The 17,374-nt window shown below is 36.8% G+C and overlaps 1 protein-coding gene across 2 annotated transcripts in view; it reads left to right on the forward strand.

The window, feature by feature from the left end:
* The window catches only part of SDHA (succinate dehydrogenase complex flavoprotein subunit A), a 40,568-nt gene that overhangs the window by 11,140 nt on the left and 12,054 nt on the right, over positions 1-17,374 (forward strand). For both annotated transcript variants that reach the window (XM_043978284.1, XM_043978285.1), the window contains 9 exons: positions 432-593; positions 999-1,142; positions 1,577-1,741; positions 6,516-6,664; positions 6,923-7,047; positions 9,427-9,595; positions 11,769-11,964; positions 12,920-13,091; positions 14,644-14,762. In XM_043978284.1, coding sequence (XP_043834219.1) covers positions 432-593; positions 999-1,142; positions 1,577-1,741; positions 6,516-6,664; positions 6,923-7,047; positions 9,427-9,595; positions 11,769-11,964; positions 12,920-13,091; positions 14,644-14,762 — 1,401 coding nt within the window. The remainder of the gene's footprint in view (positions 1-431; positions 594-998; positions 1,143-1,576; positions 1,742-6,515; positions 6,665-6,922; positions 7,048-9,426; positions 9,596-11,768; positions 11,965-12,919; positions 13,092-14,643; positions 14,763-17,374) is intronic.

Below are 17,374 nucleotides of genomic sequence, written 5' to 3' on the forward strand. Positions count from 1 at the left end.
ACTCCTTGTATAAACATTTTAGATTACTCTGGTTGAGAACATATTTAGTATTTGACACCTCAGCTCCTGAAGGTTAGCTGGTTCCCTAGTGCATATCTTTTCCCAATGAGGGGAGAGAGTATTGGTATCATGGGGGGGCTGGGATATTATTCATGCTTAAAATGCTTATCACATCCTTGGTAGCACTTCATTATCCTGAAAGTGTTTAGGATGTTCACTCAGTTTGGTGATTATTAATAAGAATTCAGATTTGTGTAGCAGTTTAAGGTTTATAAAGCTTTGTTCACATCAATCCTATTGTATAAAATTCACTGGGTTTTTTTTAGTTTCTTAAAAGCTTTACATTCAGATAGTCACTGAAATGCAGTAATAATTAAAATCCTAACAGCATAATGAATCTAATATTTAATAGGTTAACTTTTCTTTTCTAGATTTCCACAGAGTATCCTGTAGTAGACCATGAATTTGATGCAGTGGTAGTGGGCGCTGGAGGGGCAGGTTTACGAGCTGCTTTTGGACTTTCTGAAGCTGGTTTCAATACAGCATGTGTTACGAAGCTTTTCCCCACCAGGTCACACACTGTTGCAGCACAGGTAAGGGAAATTCGCTAAACTTTAAAACCTTAATTTAATAGAATGAGTTTGGAACTTAACCATTTTCCCTTAGGAAAAACACCAAGAGGAGGCAAGTATAGCACTATAACTATCCAGGTGTTTATTTTTATGATTACCTGATTTTAACAGTACATAGTCCATGTACTCTTTAGTTGATATTCATGTAAATAGTAGACTCATTGTACCATAAGGAGTGTTTTACCATAAACTGACAAAGATAGTAAGATATGCATGGTACCAGGTGGAATATCTATTAATATCATAATGGTGAAATTTGAGTTTTTAAAAAATTTTTAAAGTTTCTGTTTGGGAGAATAAAAGGATATCACCATAAAATTGGTGGATATTGTGAATGACTTTTAAGAAAATTTTCATTGTTTTCAGGGAGGAATCAATGCTGCGTTGGGGAATATGGAGGAAGACAACTGGAGATGGCATTTCTATGACACTGTGAAAGGTTCTGATTGGTTGGGTGATCAGGATGCAATTCATTACATGACAGAGCAAGCACCTGCTTCAGTAGTTGAGGTGAGACAAAAGCTCGTGATTTTATGCTGTTAGTACTGTGCTACTATCATATACTATGCTATTAACTCCCATTGATTTTAAAACAGAAGGATATTAAATAGTTAAGCTATAAAATGACAATTAGTCAAGAGAAGAAATAATTAATTGATTCAACATAGAAATATTTTCTCCATTATTAACTTCACAACTTATTTTTAATAAGAAAATTGTTCTCTTCTCTCTTTGTTGTCTTTTATCATATAAAAGATCAAGTTTAAAGCTCTCTGACATCACTGAATATTGACCAAAATGTTAACATTAGAATGATTTATCTGTTCTTTTCTTAAATTTTTACTTAAGTTGCTTAGATTTCTTTCTGTTACAAATTATCTATGAATTTTATTGAATACTAAAGCTGAAGATAATGTTTTTGGAAACCTCCTTACATTTAACAGTTGGAAAATTATGGCATGCCATTTAGTAGAACAGAAGAAGGAAAGATTTATCAGCGAGCATTTGGTGGACAGAGCCTAAAATTTGGGAAAGGAGGACAAGCTCATCGATGCTGTTGTGTGGCAGACAGGACAGGCCATTCCTTGTTGCATACTCTGTATGGAAGGGTAAGAGAACCCCTGAAATGAGAGCCAGCCATCCCACAAATGAAGGAGTCCAAAGACTTCACTAGACAGCCAAATTCACCCGATGTCTCTCCCCCCCCCCCCCCAAAAAAAAAAGGTTAAGAATCATTGTATTAGAAGCATAAGGGGGACTGGGTAAAAATACAAGGATAATTTAGTATCAAATTGCAAAAAAAAAATACTGGAAACATAAATTAAAAGTTTATTAACCTTGTAGTTATACAGTGGTTTCAAAACTTTTTTTAGTGACACACCTTTAAAAAGAAAATGTTTAATGGGTCCTCAGTATATATTTATGAATTAAATACATGTACTATTATTCCATTGATGTGTGCATTACAAAAACATGCAAGAATAGAAATTAAAAAGAATCAAACAAGGGGCAGCTAGGTGGCGAAGTGGGTAGAGCACCGGTCCTGGAGTCAGGAGTACCTGAGTTCAAGTCCGGCCTCAGACACTTAACACTTACTAGCTGCGTGACCCTGGGTAAGTCACTTAACCCCAATTGCCTCACTTAAAAAAAAAAAAAAGAATAAAACAAAAATTGTTTATTGTTTTATTAACAGTGCAAAAATCTTTGATCTCACTACAATACTGTTATTGGTATGTTTATTGAGCTCAGTGAGAACAAATATGCTTCATGGTGGGGACGGGAGCAGTGAGGGTTAAGTGACTTGCCCAGGGTCACACAGTTAGTGAGTGTCAAGTGTCTGAGGTTGGATTTGAACTCAGGTCCTCCTGAATCCAGGGCCGGTGCTTTATCCACTGCGCCACCTAGCTGCCCCTATCTTCCCTGTTGTTAATGAAAGAAACTTGATGTCAGTGATTTGTTGTTAGAAAGTATTTAGAAGGGAAGGGGCTGCTAGGTGGCGCAGTGGATCAGCACCAGCCCTGGAGTCAGACCTGAGTTCAAATCCGGCCTCAGACACTTGACACTCACTAGCTGTGTGACCCTGGGCAAGTCACTTAACCCCAATTGCCTCACTAAAAAAAAGAAAGAAAGAAAGTATTTAGAAGTTCCTTGTTTTTATTTTTAATAATTGAGTTCAAAACCTACTGAAACTTGATTGGAAAGATTTCTTTTTAAAAGATTAGAAAAGTCTGGTTTTCAGTTATATACATCTATATATCAATATCCATGTTCTATCCATGATACACTCTGTTTTTTGGTTTTATTTATTTGTTTGTTTTTTTATTTTTGGTGAGGCAGTTGGGGTTAAGTGACTTGCCCAGAGTCACACAGCTAGTGTTAAGTGTCTGAGGCCGGATTTGAATTCAGGTCCTCCTGACTCCAAGGCTGGTGCTCTATCCACTGTGCTACTTAGCTGCCCCTGCTTTTATGTTCTATGTAAAGATAGACATTTAATAAGGTAGGATAAATAATGAAGGATGAGGACCAAGGAAAGGCTATTAGATAGGACCCTGAAGGACTTGTGAAAATGGCAACCCATCTACAGAGAAAGAACTGATAGTATTTGAAAACAGATGGAAACACTTTCCCCCCCCATTTTTTCCCTCCTCTTTGACATTTCCTCAATCTGAAGTTTTGGGGTTTTTTGACTGTTTTCTCTCACAACCTAGCTAATGTGGGAATGTTTTCCATGACTACTCATGTATAACTTACTTTGAAATGCTTGAATTCTAGTGGATGGGGGGTGGGAATGGAGGAGGAAGAGAAGTTGGAACACAAAGTTTTTAAAAAATTGATGTTAAAATCTGTTTTTACATATATTTTGAAAAATAAAATTCTATTCAAGATTAAAAAAAAAAGATATCACCATCAATATCATAGAATTGCAGAATTGAAAAGGACAAAAGCTACCACTGCAGTCCAACCCTGACCCAACCACTGTAAAAATCTACTCTATAATATGCCCAATAAATGATTTTCTAGCCCACCCTGGAAGAACTTAAGTGAGGGGAAATCTACTTCCTTTAGAGACAGACCATTTCACTTTGAAATATTTCTAATTATTAGAATTTTTTTTCTTATTCATATGTGTTATAGGGCCTAGCACCCCAGAAGTTCTCTGGGGTACAGCAAAGAACATTCTCCTTGAGAAACTAAACCAAGGGGCAGACACACTTCCTTAGAGATAAGTGGAACCTGATCAGGTCTGAGCTAGCTCCTGTACCACCACCAGTCTCCCTCACCCCTGGTGAGATAAGATTAGGTGTGGCTGCTGCCTTTGTGGTGGGAGGAGGAGAGAGATGGCTTGAGAGATTTGCAGCCACCCCTCACCCAATTTCCCCAGCCACCACCAGTGGAGGATAGTCCTCCTTCAATAGGGGAACTTCCCACAGTCAGACCTCATTGGACCACCATCAGACCTCTATAAAAGTATCTGCCTGTCTCCTGCTTGAGGAGATTGGTATCTCAGAGCCACACTCTGTGCCATGCCTTCTCCCCATCAGAAGTCCAAGGATTTCTCTCTTGGTTTCCCTTCTCCAGCCCCTAAATAAATTATTACCTTAATCTATTGGGGGGAAAAAGCAGCTAGAAAAAAGGAATTCAGATACACTCTGTTTTTGACAGCAGAATCTTAGTTTTTAAATGTCTTGCTAATTGAGATGCCTTCCTACTATCTCAATATCTAAAATCTCGATAATATCTAATATCTCAAGGCACCACACTGGGCAAAACTAATCACTAATAATAGTAATGGATGTATCCCTGTATTTCAGATATGCTTGGTCATTTTAAATTTGTTTGGCTGACTTCTTGTCAAATTTGATTAGATCATCATGGTTTTTTACTCATAATCCTTCTGACAATGGCCTAATGCTAGGGGTAAGAGAAGCATCATCTCTGCCATTTTATTGTTCACTTCTCAGTCAAGTGCCCACTGCGTGTCAGGCACTATGCTGAGCTTCTTTTTGTGTTAGAAACACCATCTTAATCCACAGTGTCTTTCACAGGAATCTTTTTAACCAGTTCATTTTATGAGGATTTGTTTAGTTAAAACTAGGTAATATAATCCAGTAATACTCTTAAGCGGCCATACATAAATTATATTGCAATATACTGAAAGTAAACAAATGAGTGACAGTGTTACTGTCGAGCCCCTCTGTGCTATGGATATCTCAGTATTTCCTCTGGAATGTATGTAACAAGCAAGCGATAAATATTAGTCACCTGCTATGTCCCTGGCACTATGCTGATGTAACAAAAGTGAGGAGGCTGACATGCAGACCAAGTGAGATAAATCCGTGTATTAAAATTATTAGTATAGTTTCATTTTTAAACAAATATAAATGTTATATTTTCTTCCCATACCTCAGTTGGTACCTGCAAATACTTAATAACTACCTTTTGTTTCATGACCTTATCCTTATTTTATATGTACTTATATGTATATGTTTTGTTTCTCCTGATAGAATGTAAATTCTTTGGGAACAGGGTTTATTTTCTTTTTTGTCTTTATATCACCAGTACCTAGTACAATGCTTAGCACATAGTAGGAACTTAATAATGTTTGTTCATTGATTGTTTAGTATACCCCACTTTGGAAACCATTGTTAGAGAGTTCTAATACTGTGAAAAGATACATTCAAGCAACAATATTTTGGTGCTTCATGGGTTTTCTTAGCAAATTTTTTTTAATGAGTAAAAAAGTATTTTAAGATTCTTCTACCTCAGCACCTAAATTGACTTGGATTGCAATATTCTTTTGAGAAATCTAAAATAAAGGTTTATCAATCATAGAAAAACTGAGTTGGCTACCTTTCTGAAGTCAGTTAAGTACGTAAAGGGCTTGAGATTTTCAGTTCTTATTAAATGGCAACTACAGATTTCATTCTGCCACTGGAGTACTCCAACTACACACTTTGATAAATTTCTGTAATATGCTTTCTGGTCATACCCTCTTACCAGTCAGGTGAAGGCCCTGTACCAACTCTGGGAACCTTGACTAAAGGTCTTAAGCTAAGTTTGCTTGTCAGTGACATTTACCTGGATCCAGATTCTGGATCCATGTAGTATTTCTAGGAATACCTTTGGATTCTAGCTCAAAGTTTTGGCCCTCCTGAAGTTGTGAGAAGGAAATAAGAACAAAGTTGGAGGGGGAAAGGGAGAATATATGCAAATACAGTGTTGTTGACATGAAAAAGATTCTTATGGTAACAGCAGATCTAAAAATAACTTCAAGCCGAGTAGACAGGTGCCTCTTTGATGTAGAAATAATTAACCTTCGACAGTCTAAGAAGACACCAAAGTAACGCTTTCCTTTCTCTTAAGATATCCTTAGTTCATAAGATTGAAAATAGACTTGTCTGGAGCAGCTAGGTGGTGCTGTGGATAGGGCACCGCCCCTGTATTCAGGAGGACCTGAGTTCAAATCTGGCCTCGGATACTTAGCACTTACTAGCTGTGTGACCCTGGGCAAGTCACTTAACCCCAATTGCCTCACCCCTCCAAAAAAAACAAAAAACCAACCAACCAACAAACAAAAGAAAATAGACTTGTCTGCTATATAGTTTTGTTATCATTGTTAATGTGTCTTACTCCAGATAAGTCTATTTTGAAAGAATTCCTTCCACATTTCCTTTCTTTTATCTAGCCATCATATTGGTCCCATATGTATTTGCCCTAATTCTAGTAGTATATTAAAATCATGCTGGAAAAATTCATCAGAAAAGCCTTAATTTAACTACTCCCTCAACTGATCCAAAGGAGATGTAGACTAGTACTAGTGATATTTTTAATACATTTAAAATGCAGTTGAAAATACATTTCAATAAGATTTTTAATTTTTAGTCTTTGAGGTATGATACCAGCTATTTTGTGGAGTATTTTGCCTTGGATCTCTTGATGGAAGATGGAGAGTGCAAAGGAGTGATTGCATTGTGCATAGAAGATGGGTCCATACATCGTATAAGAGCAAAAAATACAGTTATTGCAACCGGGTAAGAATTATGAAAACTATTTTGTGTAGAGGAGATTTTGTAACTTCATTCATAGAATTAGAGTTCAGAGGGACCCTTAGAAACCTAGTTCAATTCTATTTTTGTACATAAAGAAATAAACTTAACCAAGATCACATAGCCATGTGCCATGTAGATTAAGTACTAGAGTAACCTCTGTTACTTAATTACACTACTAGGAAATATTAACTGTTCTATATTATAAGTCTGTTCCTAATATCTTCTGAATATGTTTTCCAGGGGTTATGGGCGTACCTATTTCAGCTGTACTTCTGCTCATACAAGCACAGGAGATGGCACAGCTATGGTTACACGAGCAGGCCTTCCTTGTCAGGACTTAGAGTTTGTACAGTTCCATCCCACAGGTATGAAATGACTAACTTGATCAGATGTAAAGGTTAATTACACTTAGCATAAGCATTTTTAAAAGAACATTTAAGGGGGCAGCTAGGTGGCTCAGTGGATAAAGCACCAGCCCTGGATTCAGGAGGACCTGAGTTCAAATGTGGCCTCAGACACTTGACACTAGCTGTGTGACTCTGGGCAAGTCACTTAACTCTCAATGCCCCACAAAAAAAACCACAACATTTAATACACATTAGTTTAATATAAATTAAGAGAGATTAACTGTAAGTCTCAAGGATTGCAAACTAGTAAATAAAGACCTTCTAGCAGTGGGATTTTTAAAAAATACTCTGATATAGTATATTCATTATTGGACAATAAAGTCTTCCAAATAAGAGAATTTTCCAGACAATGCAATTTTACCTAAATGCTAAAATATTTAATGAAAAATTCTCTAAAATGTTTTATCCTGTCCTATTAAATATTGTATATTGAACTATGATGAACATAATTGACACTCTTTAAGTTAGGGTCATCATGAGTATAAATTATCATGCCATGCTATAATAATGATTTACTTCAGGAGCTATTGAGATATATGTCTGTATATATAGATATATTCTTGTGTTTACTTTTTATACTTTCTGTGCTTTCCTCAGTTTCAGGTTGTAATTTTTTGTTGCTACTGGTATCCCTTTTTCCTAATGGTGACATTTGTAATTTTCATAACATATAGAGTTAGAAAGGGACCTTAGACATGAATTATTCCCCTTCATTTTACAGATGAGAAAAATGAGGCCCAGAGAGATTAACTGATTTGCCAAGGCCAAACAGGTAGTAAAATAGCAGAGTTGGGATTTGAACCCAGGCCATCTAAACGTCATAATCCAATTTTCTTTCTGCTCCATACTTGAAAGCAGGGGATTTATCTTGTCTGAATTTTGTATATCCCCCAGCATTTAGCACTGAGCTTTTCAGACAGGCGTTTAATAAAGATTTGGTGAAGTGAATTGAATCTAATCAGATCAATATGTTTGATAACTTACTAAGCTAAAAGCAGTGTGGGATATACAAAAAAAGATTTTTTTTTAAAGAAATTCTTTGTCCTCAAGGAGTTTACAATCTAGTTGTTTCTTGAACAGTATTTATAATCCTTTCATGGCTGTCAAAATCTAGTAAATAGAAAACTGTCTTGTTGACATTTTTAAACATATAGAAAATTAGTTGATTTTGGCTGTTCTTTATCCAGTAACTTAGAAGTTAAATGTCTAAATTCTTCTTGTATTAGATAAGAGCTTGTATACTAACACAGCTTTTTGAGCTCCTAGAATATAAATCACTATTGAAAAGCACTTTAAAAGAAAACTAAAAAGTAGAGAAGTTGCTTTTTTGTTTTAGAGGATATACTAACGATAGGATTGCCAAAGAAAAAGAAGAGAGGTCCATTAAAGCATTTTTTAAATGCATAAAAGAGAACAGAAAGAAGGCCAGGAAAAAAAAAAGCTGAACAGCTTTGAAAGTTCCATGTTGATTATAACTTAAAAGGAGAAGCTTACCATATGCACTCAAAACTTTTGCGACAGTCTGTATAATAGATTTGTGGTTTAATATAAAATCCGTTTTCTGTTCTACTTTGCCTAAGGAAATGCTCATTTTATTTGGCACTTAAGTTCAGAATTTTAAAAAATAAATACCTACTAACCATATGATTGACTAAGGAAGTTTTAAATTTTTTACTTACATTTCAAATAATTTTCTTTCCTCTCCTTGGGAATAGAAGGCATGGAGAATACTTTTAATGTAGTCTTCATTAAGTTACATAACTTTCCCATCATCATTTTTATTAAAATTGGTCCTATGTAAAAAAATCAACTTCAAGACATTTCTTAGGCACTGTGACTTTTTTTTTGGGGGGGGGGGTTTGGGTTTTTTTAGGCAACGGGGGTTAAGTGACTTGCCCACAGTCACACAGCTAGTAAATGTCAAGTGTCTGAGGCCGGATTTGAACTCAGGTACTCCTGAGTCCAGGGCCGGTGCTTTAACCACTGCGCCATCTAGCTGCCCCCAGGCACTGTGACTTTTAAAATCCTTAAGTTAAATTTTAAACTTGTTGTGCCTGTTTTTTACTCACTCCTTAGTTCCATGGTCACTTAAACTTTTTTCTCCCTGCCAATTTTAGATTTTCTTTTCTCTTCTAATAATCTAGTATTGTTCTTTCACCTTTCCTCCACTCTTCTTAATTCTGTTTTCAGCCTGCATACTATCTTATATTCTTTTTGTCCTAACTCCCCTCCCCAAAATTTGTTTTGAAGGAGTATATTGAAAATGAAATTTCAGAGCTTATAAATTCTTTCATTGTAAGTGATTCATTAATGTGTTTGTCTTTTGTTATTTTGTAGGCATATACGGTGCTGGCTGTCTTATCACAGAGGGGTGTCGTGGTGAAGGAGGCATTCTTATTAATAGTCAAGGTGAAAGATTTATGGAAAGATATGCACCTGTTGCGAAGGATCTGGCCTCCAGGGATGTTGTGTCTCGTTCCATGACCATTGAAATCCGTGAAGGAAGGTTTGTTTAATTTTTGTAGATGTCCAGATATATTTCTGAGCAGTACTTGAAATGTATACAAGGAATGAATTTCATGTTTATAAATTTTGATCCTATATAGTACTACTTAATTTTGCAGAATTGGGCTTTGTTCTTGCTATTCCTGTATATAACCATAAAGAAATGTCTTTTATTTGTTTCTTCTCTGTCTCATGTCTGCTAGCATTCTTTATATGCTCATATTTAGTTGACATTTTCAGTGAATAAGGTTTTCTACATAAGTGAATTTCCCATACGGCCAAAGCCTATTTTTAAATGCTCAAACTGTTCAAATAAAACACGGCCATTTTTGTGCAAATAGTTCTAAACTATATTATGTGCAGAATATATTCTTCCTAATATTACAGTTTCTATAGGACTCTGCTGTGATACGGCAATGGTCTTGGAGGGAGGTATTTGTTCCCTCTCTATAAATGGACTAGGATGTCTTCTCGTCATCATCATCCTTCTACAAGCATCACATCCTCTGTTTCTAATGTACTGCCTTGTCTTAAATACATTTTTCTGAGTGAAGGTCTAAGGGAAGCTTTTAAATAAGTTTTTAAAGATTTATCTTTAGCAAATCTCTTTACTGTTTAGAACTGATAGGTCATCAATCTGCTACCCTGGTTGATAGGTATTACTCTACCACTCTACCACAAATTGCCATTATTCTAAAATGCAATCTTTTTCTAATCCAGGTGTTTTATTTGATTGGCAAGTGGGGCCTAAGTGCATTTTTAATCTGTGGTAGAGGTCTCTAAGGTCAGGGAGAGCTGCACTTTTGCCTCCTCATAACATTACCTCCTAAGCTTTTATTGCACATGCAAAATGAGGCAGGCAGGCTCATTTTGGTCAGGCTGAGCCATAGTCACAGGAACCAGATGGAGCATCAGAAGCCATCAATAACAGCTCTTCACTTTATAGACAAGGACATTGAGGTTCAGAGATGTAGAAGGGTTTGCCCAAGGTCACAAAGAGAGGAAGAATCAGGCACTAGATTTGAACCCAGATCTTCTGACTTCAGAGCCACTGATTGTTCTATAGTTCTAAGCTTCTCTATTTCTCCATTTTCCATAGGATTTAAAAAATCATCCTGTCGAATCCCAAAATTCTCAGACAGGCCCAGATATGCTATATCTTAGCCTTAATGGAAATCCTTAGTATCTCCTTTAAATAACTGGTCAAACCCTGGATCTTCCTTTCCTTCTGCATACTTTGGAGATCTATAGCATTTCTACACAGGTTTCTAAGTAGACCTAATACATTTCTAAACCTGACTTCTTTTAGTTAATATTCTAGTACAAGAAAAGAATTTTGGCAATCCCTTAGAATTTAACTAAAATATAAAGTACATTTGTTTAAGTTATTAATATTAGTACCTGCTTTGTTCAGAATGCTATTCTTGGCATTGGGAAACACATTGCTCTTGCCCTCATAGAACTTAGTGAGTCAGAAAACAGTGTTATTTGAGATCTTAGAGGAAAGGTTATTATTGACCGTGAGATAAGGGAAGGCTATTTTAGAAGTTGGCATTTGAGTAGGGCTTCAAAGGATGAATAGCAATTGAGCAGATAGAGGGAAGAGGGCATTTCCAGGCATAGAGAAAACTATGTGATTAAAGGTATGGTGGCAGGTGGACACAAAGGGATGACTGAAGACAGAAAATACCAATTTGATTGGAAATTAGAATATATGGAAAGGGAGTAATGTGAGATAAGGCTGGAAAAGTAATATGGAGGACTTTGAATACTAAGCAAAGTAATTTTACTTGGAAAGCAGTAGGGAGTTACTGAAGATTTTTGAGCATACAAGTGACCAGATTTCTGCAAAATAAAGTTATTCTGGTAACACTATGAAAGATAAATTGGAGGGTAGAGAGTAGAGGCAGCAAGCTTTAAGAGGCTTTTTAAGTAGTCTAGTTAGTCATAATGAGGGCCTAGTATAGGCAGATGGTGGCAGTGGATCTAGAGAAGAGAAATGAGAACCTATAGGTTGAATTAATTGAATAGTAACTTCCTGGATTGGGGGAGTGGTGGTGATAGAGGGGGCTTGGTTAAAGATAACCCCCAAATTGTAAACTTGGGAGATTAACTTGTGGCATTACAAAAATGTATCTTTATTTTATTCTGAAAGATGAATTTTCTTTGTTTAGAGGCTGTGGTCCTGAAAAAGACCACGTCTTTCTACAGTTGCACCACCTACCGCCTGAGCAGCTAGCAACTCGCCTGCCTGGAATATCAGAAACAGCAATGATATTTGCTGGCGTGGATGTCACCAAGGAACCAATTCCTGTACTTCCTACTGTGCATTATAATATGGGAGGCATTCCTACAAACTATAAGGGGCAGGTAAGGAGAATGTTTAAACTTAAAATGTTTAAAGAATAATGATAGCAAGGTCAACTTATAATTTTCCATAAAAACTCTTTTATTTAATTAGATGAGTTTGGATATTTATTCCACCACCTTTTATGTGTTCAGAGATCATTACCTTAAATTGCTGTAAGTCAAGCTCTTCAAGCTTCCTAGATTTGGTTTTCATTTTTCAATAACAATAAGTACATATTGACAGTTGGCTCTTCTTTTGCCCCATGGGAGGCGGTGAGGGTTAAGTGACTTGCCCAGGGACACACAACTAGTAAGTGTCAGGTGTCTGAGGCTGGATTTGAACTCAGGTCCTCCTGAATCCAAGGCCAGTGCTTTATCTACTGTGCCACCTAGCTGCCCAACAATTGGCTCTTCTAAGTAGCAGCTGTGTTTATCATACGAAAAGACTCGTGATTTAGTTTGAGAATGTAAGTTCCTTGATAGCAAGTGCTGCTTTTCATTTTGTTTTTGTGCAGAACACAGTGCCTTACACACAGTAGGCACTTAATAAGTGCTTGTTTTTATTGTTGGCTAGACAAAAGCAATTATTTAATTCTTGTTGAAAGCCATATCTACTTAAGAAATAGTAATAAATGACTTTCCTTTTTAAATGTTTATTCTGTGATGTTTAGTTTTGAGTATTTTTTGTGGTATCACAAGAATATGATAAAGGTGTAATAAAGCCAAGCATATTAAATGTTGATTAAAATAGATTGTTAATAAAAATCAGAAATACAATTAGGTCTGCTTCTTTTAAATTTGAGACCATTGTCAGTGCCCTGTGTCTCAGTGGTAATGTGCTTCCCAGTGATGTTGATAAGCATGCCAAGAGGGAGGAAAACACAATGCAGACATGCAAAATATTTAATTGATGTTTTAACTGATTTTTTTTAATATAAGGCAGTATTTTAAACTTCTTATTCTGTTATTTGAACAGGTTCTTAAACATGTGAATGGTGCAGATCAAATTGTACCTGGTCTTTATGCTTGTGGCGAAGCAGCCTCTGCATCAGTACATGGTGCTAATCGACTAGGAGCAAACTCTCTTCTGGACTTGGTTGTCTTTGGTCGTGCTTGTGCCCTGAGTATTGCAGAAACATGCAAACCTGGTACGTGTTTTGGGGCAATCATGAGCTCATAGATTGAAAGCTGAAAGGTACCTTAAAAGTTATCTAGTCCAACCCCCTTGTTTTTTATGGATGAGGAGATTGAGACCCATTAATTAATCACTGACATAATTTATCATCATAGTAAATATCCTAAGAATAACAAAAGGTGAGGTTATTCTGTGAGATTAGACCTTTTATTCTGTAAACTGGTGTCACTCTGTGTTTATAGATTTAGTAAATGATCATTTTTCTTCTTTGAAAATGAAGCAGATTCAAAAATGTCCTTGCTTCCAAATAATACATTATACTCCTTGTGATAAATTTTCATTAGTTATCTACTTTTTAAAAATCTTAGTGGTTTTATGTTTTTCCAAAAAACACTTTTTTGGGGGGACAGCTAAGGTGGCTCAATGGATAAAGCACTGGCCCTGGATTCAGGAGGACCTGAGTTCAAATCCAGCCTCAGACACTTGATACTTGACACTAGCTGGGCAACCCTGGGCAAGTCCCCATTGCCCCGCAAAAATTAAATAAATAAATAAAATGAGAACACTTTTTTCTAAAAAGTGTTAGTGAATGAGTATATTACCAATTCCCAATATTTACTAATAATAGTAAAGGGTTGGGGGGTGGAGATCAGAACAATCAAATAATGCTATTTTCAGATTATAGCAAATTGTAAGATACTGTAGAACTCTGAAAGGAAAACCATTTTCTTTTTAATACAGCAAGTCAACCCTCACCTGAAAGTTGAAAAGCAAATTTCAAAACTCAAAGTTTTAAAATTTCACCTTATTGAACCTTTGTGATTTTTATCACAGTAAACCTTTATTTTGAAAATAATTGAAGTGTTCTAGTAGAACAACTATCTCAGTACAGAAAAGGTTATTTATATGTTTAAAAAAATCATTAGCATTTCAAGGAATGATTAGAAGGCTGTACTTGATACCTAGTATCCTAGGTATGATAAGAACATCAACTATGCCACAAAAGCTAATGAGTAAACTCGTCTGTTTCTTTTCATTCTGTTTGGGTATGTGAATATTTCTTAGTGTCTTTGCGTTTGTATCCATGTACCTGTATCTGTCTTTATTTTTTTTTCCGCCTCGGTCTCTCTCTTATTTGACCATTATGTATAACTTAAGTGGGGTAGAGTTTTGGGGGTTTTTTTTAAAGCATTAAATACAACAAACTTTAGTTTTATGTTGATTATACATAATTTAAAGGTAGAAACGCAGAATATTTTAGATTTTATCAAATTTAAAGTGATTAGTATTTTCTGGCCCAATTTTTATTTTAACTGCTGTGAGTCCATGTCCTTGAATAGAGAAAATACTTTTTTATTTACTGGTCTCTTGAGGCAGGAAGCTGAATTGTGGACTTTGGAGATTCCTCTGTTTCTATGATTTTCTGAATAGTGAAGAAATAAAGAGGTGCTCTTTAAGCTGCAGCCTAATGGGTTTTTTCAGAATGTTACATACTTTAGTGCCTTTTTCTCCAGAATTTTTTGAATGTTTATATTTCAAAGGTTAAAACCATTTTTTTTAACTAGGTGATAAAGTCCCTCAAATTAAACCAAATGCTGGGGAAGAATCTGTCGCAAATCTTGACAAATTAAGATTTGCTTCTGGAAGCATAAGAACATCTGAACTAAGGCTCAACATGCAAAAGGTAAGAGGCTTCACACTGTGATAGCTGCCCAGTGAACCCAATAAAAGGATTGGTGGCATCCGTGTTACCTGCACTACAGTAGTAATTTTTCATGTTCATCATTACTATACATTAAATATGAGGAATGGAACAGAAGAGTTAAATAGGCTATTATCCACAGGGGTAGGGAGCAGGATGGGGGAGAGAAGAACAGACTAGGAAATAGAATCAATAATCGAAGTCTTCTTGAGCTGCAGGCGGAGCTCAGCTGATATTTGTGCCCCCTAAATTGATGGCTATTCAGATTAGCTCATTTTCTTCATTTTCTGTGATTACATCCAATTGCTCAGAAGTAGGAGCTGCCAACACAATGATGGAGTAAAGGATAGCAGACCAAACACAAAACAGTTTTAGGGAATGGAGAAACAACAGAAAGTGAGGGATTTTAAAAGTATGAGCTAGTTAACCATCGAAGTGTCATGTCATTAGGTCAAGATTAGATATAGCAGCAAGTGAAGTAATAGTTTCAGAGATACCATGAGATAATAGGGAATGGTCCCCAAGGAGAGTAAGTAGCACATTTAGTGTGAGTGAGAAACTGATAGAAATAAAAGACTAAAAGGTAGCGATTAGAGAGTTGGATTTTAAAGATTGGGCACGTACAGTTTCAGTATTAGAGGAATTGTCAACATCATTATTGACAATGATGATGGCAACATTATGGGGTATAGAGGAGACCCATGAAATATTGAAGGCAGGATAGTGACCAGGAGGTCAGATGGTAGTGACAAAAGTTGGAGTAAGATTGCTATGAACAGATCTCATGGATTTTTTTTTTAATATTAATAAGGGGTTTTAGACATGGTAGAAGAAGAAAGATCAGGAAAGCCTGAGTGTTAAAAATAATTTGAGAAAGGTGAACAAAGGAATGGAAAATATTTAAATGTGGTTCACAGGTATCTCAATGTCAGGAATAAATTAAACTTTGTGATCCTGTTAGCCTTTCTTTCCTGGCCCTGTGAGAGGAAGGAAGGGCTACGGGTAGAGACAGTTATAAGGGATCTGGTGTCCTTAAGACCAAGCCAGCTTCTAGTTAAAGCAAAGAGGTGCTGTCTTGTGTAGAGTGCTGGACTTGGGATCTTCAAAACTTGGCTCTGGTCCTGACTTTTCATTTGCTAGCTATATTGGCCTTGCACATGTAGCCTTTCTTAGCTTCGTTTTCTTTTGTAAAAAAGAAAATATTAACTCCTATCTAATCTGTAAATTTATAACTCTAAGCTATTTGAAAAATTATAACTATACTATCTCTCTGAAAAATTACAGCTAACTAAAAAATTATAACTGGCCCTTAAGTCCTGCCACGGTCGCCATTCAGTGTAAATATTATTTTAACTGGTCCTAATCTGTGAACTCCTGGCTGTCTGTCTGTGGGACTATTAGCTGCCTACCTGCCTTGGGGTTTAAAAAATCCCCCAGGTTCATTAAGCCTTGTACGGGGACCCAACCTGTCAGGGCCTGCCCCTTCCCCCACTGCCTCTCAGACTGATAAGCAAAAGCCTTTTTTTAAATAAACAAAGCAGGGTTTATTTATATGAAACAAGCTTAGAATTAAATACAAAGAGAAATATGACGACTGCCTTTTAACTTTCTCCGCAGCTTCCCCTCTCCTTTCACTGCTCCACTCTACTACCTCACTCTCACTCTTCCTCTCACTGTCTCTGTAGTGTTCCCCCGCTCTCTCCCTACCTGTCCTGTAGACTCTCCTTTCACTGTAGCAACCCCCTTCTCTGTCTCCCTTTCACTTTTTCTCCTTCACTTGAGCTCCCCTTCGCTTCTCCCACTGACTGACCTCTTCCTTTTCCTACGTCTTCACTCCTCCGCTCCTCCTCTGTCTCATAAGTGTCCCTGTTGCCTCCTTCACTTTCACTGTCAGCTGCCTCCTGTTTCACTACCCCCACTAACTGAAAGCTTCCCTGCGCCGCTTATGTTTCTCTATAAAAAACCCTTTCTTTCACGGTAAATACAGCTGACCGCATCCCCAGGGCAAGCAGAGCCCCCTGCCACGGGAGCTGGGGGCTGGGCGGAGGAAGCTCCTGCATTTCTGAGACCCTGTGCACCTCCCTGCTGAGCAGGGTGTGGGTACATGAGGCTTGCATAGAGCAGTTGCGCTGGGGAGGGAGCCTGGTTCAGGGCTCCCAAGGCCACCCACACTTTCATCTATAAAATAGATTTTGATAAGAGAATTTCTAATATCTTCTTAGGCATGATAGTCTGTGGAATAAAAAGCTATAAGTCATTTTATTGAGAGTAGAGTCAGGGTGAAAAAGGAATAATGGAATGAACTAGGAGAGAGGCCCACCAGTTTGGAGTGTACTTGGAGAAAATTAGGGCTGCTCTGAATAAGGTTGAGTATTTAGAAAGCAGTAATAGGGGCATGTAGCTTACATCCAAAGTACAAACAGCCATTTTATTGTTGTTGTTGTTCAGTCATGTTCAACTCCTTATGACTTCATTTGGGGTTTTCTTGGCAAAGATACCGGAGTGGCTTGTCATTTCCTTCTCATTTTACAGATGAAAAAACGAAAGCAAACAGGGTTAAGTGACTTGTGCAGGGTCACAAAGCTAAATGTCTG

The sequence above is a fragment of the Dromiciops gliroides genome, chromosome 1, assembly GCF_019393635.1.
Source record: "Dromiciops gliroides isolate mDroGli1 chromosome 1, mDroGli1.pri, whole genome shotgun sequence".
Classification (NCBI taxonomy): Eukaryota; Metazoa; Chordata; class Mammalia; order Microbiotheria; family Microbiotheriidae; genus Dromiciops; species Dromiciops gliroides.